General features: G+C 33.2%; 1 protein-coding gene across 1 annotated transcript; it reads left to right on the forward strand.

Moving 5' to 3' along the window:
* The first annotated feature begins 270 nt into the window (after positions 1-270).
* On the forward strand, positions 271-884 carry LOC149577512 (uncharacterized). Its single transcript, XM_089788205.1, has 2 exons — positions 271-446; positions 529-884. The coding sequence occupies exons 1-2, from the start codon at positions 390-392 to the stop codon at positions 760-762; spliced, it is 291 nt and encodes a 96-aa protein (XP_089644331.1). The 5' UTR covers positions 271-389; the 3' UTR covers positions 763-884.
* The last annotated feature ends 17,815 nt before the right edge of the window (positions 885-18,699 follow it).

Below are 18,699 nucleotides of genomic sequence, written 5' to 3' on the forward strand. Positions count from 1 at the left end.
AAAGAGATACAAATAGAGATATAACTAATAATATAGAGATGATACTTAGAATAGTTGCCAACCTCCACACAGGTGACTTCTAAAGACTTCTATAAAAAATAAAGATTCTTTAATGAAGAACACGATTGTCTATACAAACATTTAAAAATTTAATAGTTACATTAAATTTTATAATATCATTATATAAATAATTTCATAAAGTAATCTTGTTTAGCTATAACTTCTAGAGGAAAACAGGAGCCTATAATTGTTAAAGTAGGCAAATCATCAATTTCCGTTATTATTATTACTAATTGAAAGCATAACAATAAACTAAACTAAACTGTTATCTTTTACAGGTACAGCCGGCACTGGCATTCCAGTTCATGGGAGCGTAGGCAAAGGAGGGTATGAATCCACACAATCTTCCCGCGCATCAGCTGATCGATTTCGATTGGAAACTTAAGGTATGTATATATACCGTATACACCCTTCTCATTTGCTCTACTCAGTTTTAATTTCCTTGTGATCTTTCATCCCTTTTTTCAGTATGCAGTTTCGAGTAGTTCCCTGGCTACCATGACGAAACCTCTCCTTCGATTGGAATTGTGCATCTCAAATACTCCCCAGGTTATAAACAACCCAAACTCGATTCCAGATCATCAACCTGCAGTAGAGAACCCACTGGTTCTCATAAGCGAGTACACCAAAGTTGAGCTTGACAACTTAATTTCGGAATTGGAGACAATCCAAAAAGTAAGTTTGTTTTATGTTTTTCCTTAATTCTTCATCCGGGTTGTAGCCTAGGTAGAGAAGCAGCTACTAATTGTTTTTTTTATAAGTCATTAAACATAGATTAAGCCCATCTACAATTTTTCTAAAAGCATTGGCCAAGTTTCCACATTAAAATTACTTTACCCCTTTGACTTTGGTGTTTTCGTTTCTTAAACATTGTGTCCGCTTGGCTGAGACCATAAACTATATGTGCTTCATGATTTTCTCTCTGACGAGAAGGAAGAGAAGGAAATGCGTTCTATTTGGTAAAAGTCATCGCGAAGAATGCAATTAGTAAAGCTGTCAACTGTTTGACAAAATGCCTTCTTTGCCGAGTGGTAGAATGAAGTGCAAAGGCAGAATATTACAAGATGAAAGGGTTTGGAAGAATGCTCACATCTTTGGATCTCCTTCAAGGTCCTAACACCTGAATGAACATGATGAAGGATTACATATGCTTCCTTACATAAGTTATTATGTTACGCTTGTATGATGTGGAGAGAGTTCACAATAATGAAAAATAAAATAATAAATGACCCAATTTACAAGGAAATCATATGGAAGACTCCTCCTAGCACTTCTTACTCTTGAACTAGGGCTTTCTCAATCACCTGATTACACACACTTCCAATCCCAACTAACAATGGATTCACCTTCACATGTACATTGTTTAATGTCTCCAATCAGCAAATAAACCCCTTGTTCGGATAGAATCTCTATCTTGTTTAATTCTGCACGTGCTTGGTTAATAATATATCATACATGTTATATTTCTTTCCATGAGTATCAAGGCTTCATCCTCATGGAAAGATTTTTATTTCCTTTAAAACCTACTGCAGCAAATAAATAATTTAAAAAATTCTATTGATTCTGCAACAGACGTAATAGCAAACCTATAATAACATGAAACTTATCAACAAAGTACTTGGAATGATGAAGGAAACCTTATTAATGCATTTGTAGAGCCAACCAATCGGTTTGCGGACCATAATATGGAATTTGAGTTGCAGAATATCTAAGTTTTATTATTGTTGTTTACCAGTCCGTACATACCAGTCTTTCAGTATATTCTCTCCCCTTTTACTTCAGAGACTCTTTCCAATTTATAAGACACCCTAAAATAACTGATTCCAACCAACTATCATTGTTGAGTTGGGTATTTTAAAATTATTACAAACTAAACTTCCCTCTAAACCAGCCGTTAACTTTTTTTATTTAATGTTTGAACTTGAAAAACCATACAATGGTTTTATTAAACATTAAACTCTTTTCTATACCTAATCCTATCTTGAAGACCTAATATTATTTTAGCATCATTGTAGATTCCAAGACTGCCCAATTGATTTGATGACCTTGTTTATACATTCCTTCCTTCTGATTTGTTTTGATGATCTTTGTGGTCTTTATAATCTTCAACTGTGGCTTGAATATTTGAGGTGCTCCCACACCATATAAGGACAAGAAATGCATTGTTCCAAAAATAAGTAAATTAAATTCAGCATTAAACATTCTCTGTCCTCCCCTTACCTGCCACCTACCGGTAGATATGGTAGCAGGAAATATCAAATATGATATGAAGTTCCAAGACTTATCTAAATACTCATATAAGAAGAGTTTCCACTGAATCCTATGGATTTTTGGCTTTCAGAATCAGTCCATATGTTTTTGGGGCCTCTAAATCTATATTTTTAGCAATTTGTTCTCTATCACATCTTCCATCCAACATTTTCCATAGTGTCTCTGTTACATTCTTTTCAATATGCATAGCATCAAACAAATGCATGATTAGGAGATCTTGTAGTATGATAACCTACTAAATTGAGTAGGATAACTTTTCATTCCTCTAGGAAGTTGGTCATTGATGCCTTGATGACCTTCATGAGCATCAATTACAACATTAATAAATATAAGACAATATCAAAATACAAATTGTAAACTTCAGATGACAAATTGGACATTACCTCAATGATTTAGTCGATTGTATTCCAACTTCATAAATGAGGTGTCATTCTTCATGGCCTTGATGATGTCTCTTCTTTCCCATTGAAAAGATGTTTTTCAACAATTCGATACCTATGATTATTGTGGAGAAAGTGTCTAAAATCATCAAACACCTACTTTCCTAAACTTCTCGAATGGTGACATTTCATCTTCAGACCAGAAACTGGACATGCAAATTTTTCCTTTGTTTGAAGACCTAAAAGATCATGTACAATTATCATGCACAATTAAGCATTCAATAGTAATGTGTAAGCACTATAATAGACCAAAAATATGTGAACTTAACAATATAACATACCACAAAAATACAAATTTTAGCAATTTGTTCTCTATCACATCTTCCATCCAACATTTTCCATAGTGTCTCTGTTACATTATTTTCAATATGCATAGCATCAAACAAATGCATGATTAGGAGATCTTGTAGTATGATAACCTACTAAATTGAGTAGGATAACTTTTCATTCCTCTAGGAAGTTGGTCATTGATGCCTTGATGACCTTCATGAGCATCAATTACAACATTAGTAAATATAAGACAATATCAAAATACAAATTGTAAACTTTAGACGACAAATTGGACATTACCTCAATGATTTAGTCGATCGTATTCCAACTTCATAAATGAGGTGTCATTCTTCATGGCCTTGATGATGTCTCTTCTTTCCCATTGAAAAGATGTTTTTCAACAATTCGATACCTATGATTATTGTGGAGAAAGTGTCTAAACTAATCAAACACCTACTTTCCTAAACTTCTCGAATGATGACATTTCATCTTCAGACCAGAAACTGGACATGCAAATTTTCCCTTTGTTTGAAGACCTAAAAGATCATGTATAATTGGATCATGTACAATTATCATGCACAATTAAGCATTCAATAGTAATGTGTAAGCACTATAATAGACCAAAAATATGTGAACTTAACAATATAACATACCACAAAAATGAGTTAGCCTAGGGGCATCATGTATTGTCCATACAAGCATTGCATGGAATTGAAATTGTCAATGTCCTATCGGTCTAGAGATGTCATACATAGTGATGCCATTCCATAACTTCAACAACGCGTCAATTAGAGGCTCAATATACACGTTTATATCTTGAACTTGGTATTTACCTAGCAATTGAATGAATATAAACATTATGTAATTATTATAACCATTTTCATGCACTATCTATAAATTAATTTAGATAATTATAAAATAAAAAAATACCTGGCACAATCCTTGACAACATTATGTGCTCCCTCTTTATGGAAATCCAAGGAGGAATGTTATTGTTAATAATAAAAATAGGCCATACTGAGTAAATAGATCTCATATCTCCATATGGATTGACACTGTCCACTATCAATGAAAGTTTCAGATTATGAGGTTCTTTTTTAAAGCATGACCATGTTTCTTCTATCTCTTTAAATGCAAAACCATCGGCAGGCATTTGCATAATGTCATCCTAACTTCTATTGCATGCATGGTAATCCATAAATTGTGCTAAGCTAGTGCACTTGAATAACCATTCAAGACATGGAATAATGGGAATGTACCGAAGAACCTTGTGAGGCACTTTTTGTTGTTGTTTGATCTGACCGATATCTACTAACATGAAAATTAGGGCATTCTATTGCAAATTCATGTTGTATAGAATGTGATCATTGGGACATGCATGTATTGTCTGATACTTCATTTCAATCTGATCCATAATGTTAGATAATTCTCGGTATGAACGAGGCAAAATATTTGATGGTGGTAACAAAAACTCACTAATCAACCCACAACAACAAATATGCATTGTTAATATAATGAATAGTAATTGTATGCTAACATTGAAGATGAAAAAAATGACATACCTTAGCATACGTGACTTTGCTACATTGGATATACTATTCATAACCTTTAAGTTCACCAAAAAAAACTATAGTCGATAGTAGAGTTGTTTGGGAGCCTTTGTATAAGGGCTCGTGTGCCTTTTCAAGTAAAGGTATATCAAGACCATCTTCATCATTATTATCAGATTCGCTAGTACCATCCTTGTGAGCCTCTTCATCACCTACCCCAATACCATCGTCTTCAATCATGTCCTCTGGCACATTATCATCTTCTTCCATGGGGGTGTTATCCCCAGCTTGGATATTCACACCTCCATGTTCCTCCAGTAAGAAATCCACATTCAACAATGGATGAAAATCATGGCCCCCTTCAACATGACCATATTGCCTACAATGACTTTGGGATGTTGTGATTAGAATTCTTCGATTCTTCAAGCCCTTGCACTTTTTGCAAGGACAATAAAATTTATTAGGTTTTCTTCGAAACTAAGCACACAATGCAACCATTGTCTCAATATTTTTTTCTAGGTTCATATTGTCAGGTGTGGTCTTTCTTCATAGGATAATATACCTGCAAATAAATTGGACATGTTGTAGTTAATGTTTATATCTGCACATATGGAAATTGTTGATTAATGTTTTCAAATGTAACTAAAATGATCCTATAATTTCTAGAAGGTCTAGATGTTTGCAAAATGTGGATTTATAGACAATCTATCTTAGTTATTTGCAAAATGCCTCAAAGAGATGTCACAAGCTGAAAGTTACTTAGGTGCTAATAGCAACATGCCATGACTAATCCTGATAGCAATGACTAATCTGATTAATGCATCAACTAATAAAGATGACTAAAATATTGAAACATATTAATGTAATCTTCAATCAAGAACATGTGAGCTCAAAAGATGGGTAAATCTCAAAAACTTGTGAGCCTAAGATCAAAGCATCATCGTTTGATAAATTTTTGCATTGAAATATGATCTAGAAAGGGCCTTTCCACATAGTATGTTGGCACTATTTGGCAATCATTGATCATGTGGTTATTGCAAAGAGGCTAAGGACCAAACATGGAATCATGGAGATAGTGCACGGATTTACAAAGAAAATGCAAGAAACATGTGGTGCTTCCAAATGCACGCAGGCAGACTATTTCCAAGCCATGGGGGGGGGGGGCATGATTATTGACCTGATGTAATACTAAATACAAAAATGTTCTGAATTATGAAATATATTTTTTCCTAATTTCTATGCTTTGTCATTTTCTAGTTGTGACCTTCAGCTTTTTGTTGTATGTGTACATTGACAACAAAAATAGAGAAATTCAGTTAATTTGTTTGTCAACTTGTGTGAATTTTGAATTCAGCTCTAATGTTATGTGAAACATTTATATAATGCATATGATGAATGAATTATTATATAAATACTTGACATTTTAATGTTTTAAAATTTTCCTTTTTTTATTGCTATCCCCCGTTGTTCCACACAAAAAAGGCCTCCTACACTCTACGGTCATCAAGGACATGTTCCCACATTTCCTACCATTCCAATATTATAAACACTATGGGATGTGGGGAAAAAAAAAGTCATGAATAGAGGCTTGGAAGTAGTGGATTGAGGCTTGAAAGTCTATTGAGGAATATAATCAGAAGATGAACAAAAAATGTGGACAAATCCCAGAATGATGATTAATAATTTTAAAATAATACACCATTAATCAATTTAGACGACTCCATTCAAAGCGATTGTTGGTTACAATTCTCCTTAACTAGAAGATCTGACCATTGAGTTATAGAAATCTCCAACAGCTCAAAATATAATCTAGAAAATTGAAGATATCAATATGTTGAAAGATAACTGAGTTTTAGTCATAAATATAATGAAGGAACCAGTGTACTAGTGTCGAAGTAAAATGAGTTTTGAAGTTAGAGTCATATGCCTTGCGTGAATGCCAAAAAATTATATGTAGATAACATTAAAAATAAAAGTTGAAACTTGAACAAAAATTCCTAGATGATGAAACGTGCAACTTATCAACTCCCAATCAAACCTTGTTGATGCTTTGATGCCACCTGATGGATTTATACAAAGTCATGTGTGGTGGCACATGATGAAACAGAGACTAAAAATTATATTCCTACCAGTTTCCAGTGAGTGAGCTCAGCTACTACTTTCACACTACCAAGACGATGAATATTTGAGGCAAATTGTGTAGTAATAACTCTTCCTTTTACAGAAGTAATCTTTCTCAATAATGCTTTGGCAACATCTGTTTCACTGGTAGTTCTTCCAGGTGAAAGAATGTGGAGTCTCTCATCATCTGACAACAAAAAAAATTTCAGCAAGGAGCATAATCTAACAACTATCAAGTACATTTGATATTCCAAGCACTCTGATGGAGCATAGAGAAGCTAATCAATTCTTGAGCATGACAAATAAAATAGCACTTTTATAATTCACTAACACAGATTAAATAATAATTATCTAAGAAGTATTCAGTTATATTAGACACAAAACCTTGATCCTTGGGAAACAACCATCTATTCATTGATTTTCTACTAAGACACTGAGTCAAAGGTATTCTATTTCCATTTTTCATTTGACATCCTACTAACAAACAAATAGAAAATATTTTTAAAACTATATCCACAAAAATCCTCATCAAATGGGTATATGAAACTTCAATAGAACAAAATGTTATGTGAACTGTAGTTAAATAATACGGCTCTAGTTTCTAATTAAGATTTGCAACTATTATACCCCATTACAATTTTATTTTCAAGCTTCTTATGCAAAAGGATTTGTTGGAAAACGGTCAGAGGTCATTCAGTGAGCTAGAAATTGAAACCTTCTTGAAATCCAGTCAAAAGATTGATGTTAGATATTTTCTAGGGCAATTGAGCAAATGCCTATAATCATCTCAATCCACATATATGATGTGGCTTTGAAGTTTTGAATGGTTCAGAAAGATACATATTTAATAAATAAGCTTCTCAAATACAGAGTAAAGAATTGTTTGGTCTGGCATCTCAAAATCCTCCCTCGATCCCCTAAAATCAATTGCATTCTCATCTTCCAGGGAGCATATATGCTGGCAATAATATCAAGCCCTAAAACATAGAAGACAATGGTATAGCATTGCTAAGATACATGTTGGTAAGGATAGATGGGAGAAGGGTGTGTGGAGATAGCAGGACCTTTTATTAGATTGAGATACAACACCCATCCAAAAAAATGCCGCACTCTTAGAGTGGTGTAGGATATTTGTGGAGTTTTATGCTTGTATAAGATTCCCAAGCTTCACCATTCATGGATTTTGTTATCTTTTCATTGCTAAAACTCAATTGTTTCTAAGATTTTAATGCATTCACCTTCAAGTACAAAGTCGAAGTTCTTCAAAGTTGTATCATAAGTTCAGTTCCTTTTGAGGGATTCCTTCTAAATTCTTATGCACGGAGATTTGTATGTGTGTAAAAAGATAAAGATATTGTTAAGAAGTGGGGGGCATTGAGAAAGACTGAATGGATAAGTAATGCCTTCATTTTCCCAATCCAAGCATTGATATAGAAACTGATCTATATGAAAAGTGGCAAATTTGGAGAGGACCCATTTCTGAAACTTAAAGAATCGATTGAACTCACCATAAAATACCCAATATCTACCATTCAATTTTGGGTTACCCAATTCAAGCACGCTTATTGAAAGGCATTATATTTGAGTTATAGACATGCGATAATATCAAGCACACACTACAAATTTTATTTATCTTTTACAAAACTATTCTATTAACTATTACTTACGCACTGAACTAATACTTTATAGGGTAGGAAATTCCAAATCCATTCCCTATATTGATTTCCATTTCTATAAATTGACACAATCAGAACAAAAATCTCCAGCTAACAATCTATGCATTGCAATGTCATAAAATATTTTGAATCTTTGAAAAGGCCTAGGTCAACATACCTATTTTAGCAAATAACCCTTCAATGTCTTTAACAGATCTCTCCAAATCAGAGAGAGGTGTGCAAGCCTGCTCAATCAGAGTGTTTCTGCTCACCATACAACATCCCTAATGTAAGTCTCATCTAGGAATATCCTATAAACTACATCTACTAAATAACACTACATGCATACAAACCTTCTTTCTTATGGTTTGATATTATGTATTCTCTTTCTTTAATTGCAAATTTTTCCTATTTTTAATCTTCCTTTAAAGCTGATATTGTTTTCCTGGATTGCTCGAGAATTTTCTATACACTTTCAGATACAGTTCAAAAAGGGGATCTTCCAAAACTAAGTTACTACACAGTGACACACAATCCTCCCTTAATTTATGACCATTCAATTATTAGAAAACTCAAATAATAAATGTCTTCTAATGACATTAAAAAACAAAAACTATATAAAACCACCTTTTTAGCATTACAATAACTATCTTGAGCTTCAATAGATCATACACCTCTACTGTAGGTGGAAATTGTCATTAATTGTTGCAAATCAATTTTTATGCAAGCAAAAATGAAGATGGAACAATCATATATCATCTAAAACATCATTTAGAATGATTTTGTACTTGTAGAGCTGAGTAAAATACGATTTATAATAGTGAGAAAGAAACAATCCTCAATGTATCTTTGTCTCGATGATAAAGCAATATTTTTGTAAGTTAGATTACCTAATCGGTGCAACTGAACAATTCATTTTGTTGGAAGTTTCCAAAGAACTTAAACAAAAAAGAGAGCATAATAGTTGAATATAACTATCCTACAATGTTGTCATTCTGTCACTATCACTCTTATTCCAATGGTTCATGCCTCCTTCAAGAACTCTCTTAGGATAAATATGAAGATCTCAATAACCTCGAAACCCATGAAACTCAGAAACCATCTAAATAGTTTTCATCACATTCACATTATCCATGAGAAATGGAGTACATGACTTCATAGAAACTAAACAATAAATCAATACAAGATTTGAGGATTGTACTTCAATAGGTTTTAGGAAGTAGTTTATATATGCGAAAGAGAGGGACTTCCAAAAATTGTCACTAATCACAAATCAAAAAATCAGAACAACTTTCTACACAACTACTCTCCACACATCGCTGTTGATACCAGAACACAAGATTTGAAGAAAATATTTAGTATTAAATCTTATTCATCTATTCTACAATTCTTATTTTTTTAAGAAATAGCTCACAGTGGGCATATGTCTCCAAGAAAAGTGCAAATGAAATTTAACAAACAAGAGCAGTAACTGTAAAGATGATAATGCATTTCCAAAAAAATTGATTTTGAGCACACAATAATCCAAGTTTTATCAAACATCAAGAACTCAAGGCATTCATATATGGCCAAAACATTAACAATGGAGAAGCTAGCCAAAAACGTTTTGACACTTCACTGTTACAAAAAACAATTTTGTCTTTCAAGTCTTTTCCTACCAAGCAAAGGATAGGATTTCCATCTCTACTTCAAATTTTCATTATAGCTGAAGAATTAATAAAGGAGAAGCGAACCAAAAACTGTCGAGGCTTCACTAGAACAGAAAACTATTTTAGTATTTCAAGACTTTTACCAAGTAAAGTACTAGCTTTGTGAAGCTTGCTAAAAAAAAGTCTATTATCATCCATTAGTATGAATTCAATATTTGGACATAGATCCAAATGGGTGAGAGAAAATCTGAGCCGCAAAAGGGACAAGGCCTTACAGAGAGAATACAAGTGTCTAGTGAACTAAACTTTAAGATATAACTAGTGATATCAGAAATATAAATTTTCCACAGCTTTATCCTTGCACTTAAATATATGCTAACCCTGAACCTAAGCATCATCTATAAAACAACTTTGTGACCTGAAAGAATTAACAGTGGCTCTATTTTTTAAATTGCGATGAGTAGAAGAGAAAGAGAAAATGTAAAGGCATTGAATAGCTTTGCAATCCGCCTCTACAACTTTCTGATAGATAAAAAACTTGGAATGATATCTAATGACCAGATTTAAATATGTAAATACAGTCCTCATTCTGCTGCTAAATTGGACAATGGAGGCTCTTGCTTGAAGAGGCGAAATTGGTAATATAGTTTTGGCCTATTTTGCATTGAAATTATTCCAAAGTGGGGTATAAGGACAACACAACCGGTCGAGGAAGTGGTCATGGAACCTTATACAATTATCTTTAGATAGGCTGAGATTGGGATAGAGCAATCTCAGCTAGCAAAAGTACAGTGCAATTGATGTTGCACCCACTTGCTATACCAATTCTTCCAAGTCAAAACTAATGGATAGTGAGGCAACTGTGACAAACAAAAAATTACCCCCATAGAAAACATCAAATCTCTTGAGCCCTATGAGTGTAAAGTTCCCATTAGATTAAGCAGTCATGGCCACATGCTTTATTTTCAGTCACCAACAACATGATAATATTGGAACTACAGGGTGGTCGATTCTGACCTCCTTCTCCTCTCCTATTGACCCTACACCAAACTCCCGCCAATTGTAGTCACCGCGCGCGCGGAAAAAAAGTTAACACTGCTATGACCTTTTATTATCACATATGTTCTAAAGGTCAAAATTTAACCAATTTAACCATGGTCAAAATTTCAACCATATCGGGACCATTTTTTCAAAAAAAAATGAAAATAGGCCTTTGGTCAAAAAATTTGGTCGAAAATGGGGGCCTAATGTACTAGTGAGCTATTATCAATCATTGGCTTGTTGATCACTTTAATGTCATAAACATTTGGGGTGTTCCAATCAAAAGGCTCTAGAAGAATACTTCCCATTTTCTTTTTATTGAACTGTGAATCCAAGATCAGTGTGTCATCAATGTATTTCTTTGAGAAAGTCCTCAACCTAAACAACTTCATGTTTTTTGTTCTAATTTGGCAATGCCTCCATAAGAATGCATCAAAGTCATCTTGACAATCTGCTTATAAATCCTCAAGGCAAGGGAGGTGACCACCATAGCTACTGGTAAATGTCTTGTTTAACTTACCTCTTGGTGTCAAAATTGGGCCTCAAAAAGTAGAACTTTCTTAGTTTAAGGATTTCCAATTTGGTACTTGCATCTTTAGCAGTTGCCAAAGTGCACTTCTATCCTCTACATGATAATGAGAACCCCACAACTTTTACCTTTTCTATGGAAAATGCATTATGTACATCCAAGATTTAATTGTAGAACTTGAGCATGATGATTTGATCATTATAATGTTGAGGTAGTAGATAGGGATGTCATTAGAACCCATACACATGGATATAGGTGTGTCACCAACTCTTTATGAACCACATCCCCCATGGCTTGATAAAGGTTTTCTCCTTTTTGGACAATTAAAATATGGGGTCCCCTTGTAGGCATATTATTGTGTTGTATAGGAATGTACCATTAGCCTTGCAAAATATTGCAAAACATATTTCAAAATTCAACCCCCGTGTGGTCTTTAGTCTCCAACGCTTCATATTGTCAACAAAAATCTATCATCCAAACTACTTAAGATGTCATATAAAAATTGTGAGTCTGCTACAACTCTTTTAGTTGTCAACCAATATTTTCAAAGATCATTTGTGCCTAGTCAAAAAAGGTAGTAGATTCAATAATGCTGAGATTAGATAATACATCCTTGGGGAATATTCTTTCACATTTAATTCCATAAATATGCAACATAAAATAATGATGATCCCTTGGATGGGAAATATGACTTTTTTCCTAGAGATAGTGGGTGAGGAGGATTATCCACTATGTGTTCACTTATCACTTGCATTCATGCTTCATTGATTGATACTCCCTAAGGGTAAAGACCTTATTGTTCAAAGTCATGTACTTTCTTCTAGGAGTTTGGAAGACTATGGTTGTGTTGATAGAATCAAAGGCAACAATGATAGTATTGTCTGGTAGGGAACAAAATCATGTAGCTGGTGAGTAATTATTGTCCAAGGTGTTGCTGATTTTTGGACAGTAAATGGATGTAGGAAAGAAGCATTTCTAAACTATCCTAGACTAAGAAGGTTGGTATAGTATTCGTATTGAGAAACATTTCCTTTGTGTATATCTTCCTTGATTTCCTCTTAAGTTGCATTCTTTGATGTCTATGTCCATTAGAAATCAAACCAAGTTCTCTATCTTCAACACTTGGAGCACATCATCCTTCATATATTTCATTGTTAGCACTACCTTTTCAAACTCTTTGATCAACTTTTCTCTTCTTTCCCATGGCTTTGATGATACTTGTGTTGGGTTTCCACTGGTGTGGATGATGAGGAAGCTATGCTCTCAACTCTATCTTTTCCTATAAGATAATATTTTATTAGTATACAAAGCCAACACAATCTCAGTAAAACCAAAATTGAATTATTACTTGTGTCCAAGCCTCGGGGTTTCTAATTACTCATTCACAAGTTACTTAATGAGTATTAAGGAAACTTGAAGCTTTGATATTGAAATCCATAATATGTTCTCAGTTAATTGATGTTGGAGTAGGATTAAAGAGGAAAATATTCCCCCAAAATATAATAACTTGATGAACATTATAACAAGGACTTGGGTATGAAAAAATAATTTCTTTATTAGCAATTGTGAGAAAAAGAGTAAGTGGTAGAATGAGATCCTAGAACCTTACGATCTAATGTCTAGTTTTGAATAAAGGGTGTCAAACCAAAACTAACAAGGGTACTTTTGATGTGCGACCTATTATTGGGCCAATGTTAAAGAGGGTTTCAAAGGGAAACCCTCTTTTCAACTACAATTTTGGACAATGCACTTAGTGGGGGGGGGGGGGGGGGGGGAGTACTTCAAACACCAAGGGAAGGATCATGAAAGGCCAAATTAGGGCATCAAAAGATAAGCTCCAAGGGAACTTCCTTCTACACATTTCTAATACAAAAATCGCTCACCTTTCAAAAATCCTTTCAAAGATATGCCCCAAAGGTGTCTTAGATCCAAGAGGAAGAAGCCCAAAAACAAGAGCAAATTTAGGCAAGGTAGAACACTCAACAACCTATGACTAGGATACACACCAAAGGCAAATTGCCTGTGAGTGAGGAAATGGGAGGACATTTTCGCCTTGTAAAAAAGGTGTTCTATTCAATGCAATTCTGTAAGCATTAGACATTTGTGGAGCAATCTTTAGGGGGTTCGTGTGTTGAAAGCAAAATGTGAAGCATCTCCTTCAACTAGCCCTCTATAAATGGGCAGTATGGTGCGAGATTGACAAGAGTAGGGGATGCAAATGGCATTTTGTGACAGTAAAATGTGCAATGTAATCCAGTCTAATGACATTACACCAAAGGCATTATCAGTGGAAGGCTTTAGGTTTTCAATAAACCTCATGAAAGAAGAGCATGCCATATTTAGTGTAAGCACCTAAGCGTGGGACAACTCAAACCACTGGAAGAAATGAAATAATCAACCAAACGTATGAAAACATAAAAAATGTATGAGGTAAATACCAGTTTAAGTGCAGAAAGTGCTAGATTCAGAGCCAGATGCGAGAGATGGAGTCTAGTGTTCCAGATGAGGAGCCAGTGATGGGAAAGAAAGCAACATTGGCATGGGTTCACCCAAGGTTCTGTAGCTCCAGCTACTTCGCGTGCTCAACAATGAAATTGAAAACAAATTTTCATGTTAAATTTAAGCCCGTGTTGGTCAAAATTTTGACCAACATAGGCTTAGATTTTTAAAAACAAGAAAGTTTTCCTTCTACAATCCAACCAATCAAAACCTTATTAATTGATGGTCAAAATTTTTGGTCAAAAAATGACCTCAAATTTACTAGTGATAGTAAATAATCAAAACCATTATCGAGTTTTCTAACATTGTTTCTAAGGTTAAATAGTTGATTTTTCTAGGTTCTTGTAACAATATTTGTAATAAGAATAAATACATGTTTCAATACATTTAAAAATAAAACAAATTTTAATACATTTAAAAAATATTATAGAAACATATTTATACATTAAAAATATTTTAAAAATACTATACAACTAAGTAAAGTAAAATAAAATATAAGAAATCATAAAATAACCAAAACCAAAATTTCACTTACCTGATATGACCAAACAAGATGAATAGCTCTAAAGCATTTCACAAATCTTGGAACCTATTTAGTGCAAATGATCCCTTTAGGAGATTCTTTGGGGTTTATATACTTATTCGGGTGTTTGACCAAACACTTCAACCAAAATCCCTTGTTTCAACAAAATCAACCTTGTCACATATGTAGCACATGACGTTTGTCCAACTGAAAGAGGTTTGACCGAAACCATTTTGGTTGGACCTACTCAGTTATCCTAAAAGGTGACACAAGTTTGTTCTTTTTACCCTAGTATGAACTATGTTTTGTGTATGTTTATTCAAGCATCATACTATATATTTTAGATGTGACATGTGATTAATAATTTAAATTTTTTAATCTTCTCATAAAAAAGTCACCCCTTCTTCGTAGTGTGCAGTTCATTATTATTCCACATAGAGAGAGAGAGAGAGAGAGAGAGAGAGAGAGAGAGAGAGAGAGAGAGAGAGAGAGAGAGAGAGTTGATGTGAATAAATGATGATATAGGGAATCAAGTTAATTGAGCATGTATGGAGATGTGGAAACAATGTCTTGAAACCATAAGGTCTACATTTTAATCAAGTTTGCAGATAGAGAAAGAGATACATACAAATTGGCAATGTAAAATATTTGGCTAGCAAAATGTTTTGTGGAAAACACATTAAGAATAGGATTTACATAAATTTCCACAATCCATATATGTTTTGTTCCATATTAAAGACCATGGGAAACATTGAGCCTTAGTCATACATCTAAACAAAAGGTTTGGATAAATATTGTAAGCCAAAGACATGTTATTCAGAACACTAAAATAATTCTCATTTTTTGATTTGTGCTCTACATCAAGTTTGCATGTGGTGATACATAGATAAAAATACCAAAATTCTATCGATCACTCTAATATCTATCTAACTGTATAATTTATTTTGGATCTTGAAAATGTTAAGCTTTCCATCTCAAATTTCTTTTGTGTGCATTTTTTTTTGTCATAAACTAGCATATGGTATATTGGGCCTAGATTTTGGGACATTTGTCAAAATTTTATACAAATTACATTTTTCAAAACTAGACTCTATTCTACAAACCTTAAAAAATACAAGTTTTAAATTTTGAATTGTTTTAAATAAATTTAGTGGGGAGCATGCTCAAATTTCATGATTTACAATGCACCCACTTAAAAAATTAGTTAAAAATCATACATTCAACAAAAAATTAGCCAAAAAATCTAAGATAAACTACATGACATTAGCTAACTTCTCACCAAACTAGTTCATTTTTTTAATTTACATTTTAGAGGAAGCACACCAAACACTATGCTATATTTTGTATGAAAAAAAGACCAATTTGTGTGTTCCCTCATTTTGAGGCCTTTATTGTCCCTCATTGTCAAAATAATTTAGTGTCTTAGATTTATTAAATTTATAATACTAGAACTTTTTCTCTTGTTGCATTTTTAAATATTGAGATTAAGTATCTTGATTTTCTTGTTAATTTTTAGAGTTTGTTGATTTACAAGAAAAAAAAAGACATCTTAAGATCCCCTTTGAATTTTCATCTTGTGTACCTACATAGTGATACTTTCACTTTCTCATCTTTGGGAGTGATCCACTTTTATTGGACATGCGATACTCACTTTTCTATATTGAGTCGGTGAAAAGTTACCTTTCTTTATGCCATGTCATAATATTAAGGCACTTTCATACATTCATTCATCTCCATGTCTCATCTTAACCTATGCAACCAAGATATCTCATTTGTGGTATATTAACTTTGTTTATTCTATTGCATTCTTTGTGAGAATGAAATTTATTCTTATCATATTGATCCTATATTGTTATAGCGCTTTCTATTAGGCCTCTAGATCTTGGATGGCCATCTCCATAACCAAATCTTAATATTTTCAACTGATCAATGCAACAAGCTATGATCACTCCTCCCCTCTTTATATTTTCTACTTGACATGGTTTTAATTATTGTAATTTAATGCCAAATTAGTTTCTTAATTTTTAGAGTAAAATAATTTGATGGACTTTGAATCTTGTAAAATGAGCAACTCCCTAATTGTTCATTTGTATATTAACACCGAGTTAGTTTTTCTTTGGTTTTTTGTTTTTATTTCTATACAATTTGGCCTCAAAGAACTTATCAGATATCTTAAAAATGACGTGCTTCAATTTTATTGAGGTTGTCTTATGAACTATGATACACATTTACATGCCCCCATGTGGGTATAGGTTTTGATGCAAGTGTAGGTTGAACACTAAATATATTAATATTATAAAATATAGGAATAGATTTTCCTTTATCTTGTAGCTAGACCAATTTGTCAAGATTGTACATTTAAGGACATCATGTATGCAATTTCTAATTTGATAAGTGAATGGGTTCTCCTTGGTCAAATTCTGTAAGTTGACCTAATCAATAGCAATGAGTGATATCGAAGATAATAGTCATTGATAGGTAGATAGTCTATACATAGATATGATTATTTTTGCATCTTTAAGACTTTGTATTCCCTATCTATTCCCTCTTTTAAAGGGGCTCCTCTTCTTTTTAATGATCAAATGACTTGCTAGTTGGACAAATATGTTAATTTGACTTATGTCGATTATAAGAAAATAATAAGAAAGTTAAATACTTACATTTTGAAATTAAATGTGTAAGCCTTAAAATAATAAAAAAGTTAAATAATTGCATTTTGAAACTATTAAAAAGACAAGAAAAACTTTGAAAAGATATATAAAAACAAATACAAACAAAGACAAATAATAATTCAGACAATAATCCAACCATGAACTTAAGCAAACCTAACACAATTGTGTTGCCAATCCAAAATGAAAGATTCTATCCAACATAGATTTTGAGAAATTCAATCCAGATGGGCACAAATCCACAAAGGAACTAACAAGGTTGGCATAAATCCAAATAGGAAATAGTATCGGTATGTAAATTTCACCAACACAACAATGTTTAACCTTGAGTCATTCATAAGAAGGAAAGAACGTAAAAGATTGATGTGTACAACATTTATTAGACGCTTAAATACAACACATTGTAACCCTAAATCATTCATAGGGATGATTGCACGTGAAAAACTTGAATGTCCAACGTTTATTGGAAGCTAATTGTACTGATAACTGCCATGTTCAATGTTGTCCAAACAACAACAATAGAAATCAAGAAGATAAATCCAAAGCCCGTGCTTTTTTGTTGGTATAGAAACAACGAAACAAACGGTAACTCTAGCGCATATACTTGATCCTGAGCACTAAGAGCTATGCAGAAGATACTCACTCATATCAAACAATCTAAACAAACAAAATGAGAGAATATTTTATAAGAATTGCATTGGGAAATTAACAATAGATAAGAGCAACATCATAGTAGTTAATATGGGTCCCAACAAAAAAGCACTTAATGACTCAATGTCTTCCACCAGGATTGACAATAAAATGATTGTCTTTCCATTTCTTATCATACCCACCTAAAAAGCGTGTCATATAAAGTGAAGACAAAGTCTGAGATTTGTCCGCCATGGGAGGAGCTTTTCATACTAAGCTTTTGCAGGGATATGACATTGCTTATTTCATTCATATTATTTTATGCATTCTATATGCACTTGGAAATGTGAGCCTATGATTTGAAAGAAAAAATGATTGATACTTTTACATTCATTTAGCCAAACTCTTTTAATTATTAGTTATGGCATCCCACTGTCAGTCTACCAAATCTCATGGAGTCCCAAGTCAACTAAATGATTTCTTTGCCTTTCTAATTCTAACAGTGTCACCAGGGTGAGTCCAAAGGCTACAAAATTGCACTTCGCGTCTGCAATTAAACTTTCTTAAACAGCAATATAAATTTCTATCAGTTTCGCGTCTGCAATTAAACTTTCTTAAACAACAAGTTTCCTTGATTAAAGTGATAGTTTCCCTGAGCAGAGCTCGTTTTGCCGATATTTGTCAGATTGAAATCTTATCTTTGTCTTTCATTTCTAAATGATTTCTTATAATTTCCCTTAGTCTCCTATTAGTTATGGAATTCACTATTCACTCTCCTTGTTGGTCTGATGT

This window comes from Cupressus sempervirens, chromosome 1 (genome assembly GCF_028749045.1).
Source record: "Cupressus sempervirens isolate cs-2001-9-10 chromosome 1, ASM2874904v1, whole genome shotgun sequence".
Lineage (NCBI taxonomy): Eukaryota > Viridiplantae > Streptophyta > Pinopsida > Cupressales > Cupressaceae > Cupressus > Cupressus sempervirens.